Source organism: Colobus angolensis, unplaced genomic scaffold (assembly GCF_000951035.1).
Source record: "Colobus angolensis palliatus isolate OR3802 unplaced genomic scaffold, Cang.pa_1.0 Scaffold3, whole genome shotgun sequence".
NCBI lineage: Eukaryota > Metazoa > Chordata > Mammalia > Primates > Cercopithecidae > Colobus > Colobus angolensis.
In genome coordinates, this window is record NW_012116265.1 from 23,804,352 (window position 1) to 23,806,810 (window position 2,459).

General features: G+C 41.2%; 1 protein-coding gene across 1 annotated transcript in view; it reads left to right on the top strand.

Annotated features, from left to right (window-relative positions):
- Positions 1-365: 365 nt before the first annotated feature.
- LOC105517331 (disintegrin and metalloproteinase domain-containing protein 29-like) overlaps positions 366-2,459 on the top strand; it is a gene marked incomplete at its 3' end in the record, with an annotated part of 8,574 nt that continues 6,480 nt past the window's right edge. Inside the window, 1 exon segment of the mRNA XM_011949821.1 lies at positions 366-608. Coding sequence (XP_011805211.1) covers positions 366-608 — 243 coding nt within the window.

A 2,459-nucleotide genomic window follows, 5' to 3' on the forward strand; every position in this document is an offset into this window, starting at 1 on the left:
TCCTTAAGTGTCCTGAACTTGCATCAAACCCACTTACTCATCAAACTCCACTTATGACTTCCCTTAGAGGACAAGGGACATTTCAGCTCAGTTATACACTGCTATTCTCAATTCCTGCCATTTTTTTCCTCTTCCTTTGACCCCCTGGCCTACCTCTCCAGCTCACTGAAAACAACCTCTCCTGATGAGCACACCATTGTTATGTAATAGCCTAACCCTTCCCACTCACCTATCAGGGGGTGCCAAGCCTGCAGACTCACTCTGCTTTTCCTCATAACTGCCCTGAGGAGAATGCTGAAGACTGAGGAATCCTCTTTGTGCCTCCCATTTGATTGCATTTTCTTTGGTCAAACGTTCCCTTATTCATGGGACCTGCCTGGGTTCAGGACCCCTTGACAGGTGCTCTCTGGCTGCCTGTCCTCTGGGCACTCTTGCCCCAGGTCTATTGTTTTCATGACCCACCAGGATAGCGCTTTACTTCCTCAGAAATTGTGATCCCCAGGAAAGTGCCCCACAGGAGGCGTGGAGTTGAGATGCCAGACCAACTCTCTTACAGCATGCGTTTCCAGGGCCGAAGACACGTGATTCACATGAAGCTCAAGAAGAACATGATGCCCAGACATTTACCTGTTTTTACGGATAATGACCAGGGGGCCATGCAGGAGAACTACCCTATTTATCCACTCTGTTTCTCTCTGTCTTTAGATTGGTGTATTAAGATCATTTACATTTAAGGTAATTATTGTTAATGCTTAAGTCTTCCATTCATTATTTAATTCTATTTGTTATAGCTATTTCTTATTTGTATTTGGTTTTTGGTTTTCTGTTACCTCCAGCTGTGTATTTGTTCATTTGCACACTGCTACAAAGAAAACCTGAGACTGGGTAATTTATAAAGAAAAGAAGGTAATTGACTCAGTTCTGCAGGCAATACAGGAAGCATGATGCTGGCATCTGCTTGGCTTCAGGTGAGATCTCAGGAAACTTACAATCATGGCAGAAGGTGAAGGGGAAGCCATCACTTCATATGGCTGGAGAAGGACGGACAAAGAGAGTGAAGGGGGAGGTGCTACGCACTTTTAAACAAACAGATCTCATGAGAACTCACTCACCATTACCTGAGAAGACGATGCTAAACCATTCATGAAGGACCATGATTCAGTCACCTCTCACCATGCCCCACCTCCAACACTGGGGATTACAATTCAACATGAGATTTGAGTGGGGACACAGATACGAATCGTGTCGAGCTGCATCTATGTTACTGCAAAGGCATGATTTCATTCTTTGTATGGCTCTATAGTATTCCATGGTGTGGATGTACCACATTTTCTTTATGTAATCCACCATTGTTGGGCACCTAGATTGGTTCTATGTCTTTGCTATTGTGAATAGTGCTGCAATGAACATACAGGTGCATGTGTCTTTTTGATAGAACAATTTATTTTTCTTTGGTATATACCCAGTAACGGGATTGCTCAGTTGAATGGAAGTTCTCTTTCTAATTCTTTGAGAAATCTCCAAACTACTTTCCACAGTATCCTTTGGCCAGTCTTTAACAGTAGATCCGCTAGCTGCAAACTCTTGTAGTTCTCCTTCCTTTCAGAATGTCTTTATTTCCTGTTCATTCCTGAAGGATGGTTTCACATGATATAAAATTCATGGTTGATAGCTCTTTCCTTTCAGTACTTGAAAAATGTTGTGCCACTTCCTTCTCGCTTCCATGTTTTCTGATGAGAAATCTACTGTCATGGCTAACTAGTTTTCCCAGAACCATTTATTAAATAAGGAATCCTTTCCCCATTGCTTGTTTTTGTCAGGTTTGTCAAAGATCAGATGGTTGTAGATGTGTGGTGTTATTTCTGAGGCCTCTGTTCTGTTCCATTGGTCTATATATCTGTTTTGGTGCCAGTATCATGCTGCTTTCATCACTGTAGCCTTGTACTGTAGTTTGAAGGCAGGTAGAGTGATGTCTGCTGCTTTGTTCTTTTTGATTAGGATTGTCTTGACTATATGGACTCTTTTTTGGTTCCATCTGAAATTTAAAGTAACTTTCTCTAGTTCAATGGAGAAAGTCAATGGTAGTTTGATGGGAATAGCATTGAATGTCTAAATTGCTTTGGGCAGTATGGCCGTTTTCACAATGTTGATTCTTCCTATCCATGAGCATGGAATTTTTTTTTTCATTTATTTGTGTCCTCTCTTCTTTCCTTGAGCAGTGATTTGCAGTTCTTCTCGAAGAGGACTTCAGATCCCTTGTAAGTTGTATTCCTAGGAATTTTATTTTCTTTGTAGCCATTGTGAATGAGAATTCACTCATGATTTGGCTCTATGCTTGTCTATTTTTGGTGTATTGGAATGTTTGTGATTTTTGCACATTGATTTTGTACCCTGAGACTTTGCTGAAGTTGTTCATCACAAAAGCAATGGCAATAAAAGCCAAAATTGACAAATGGGAT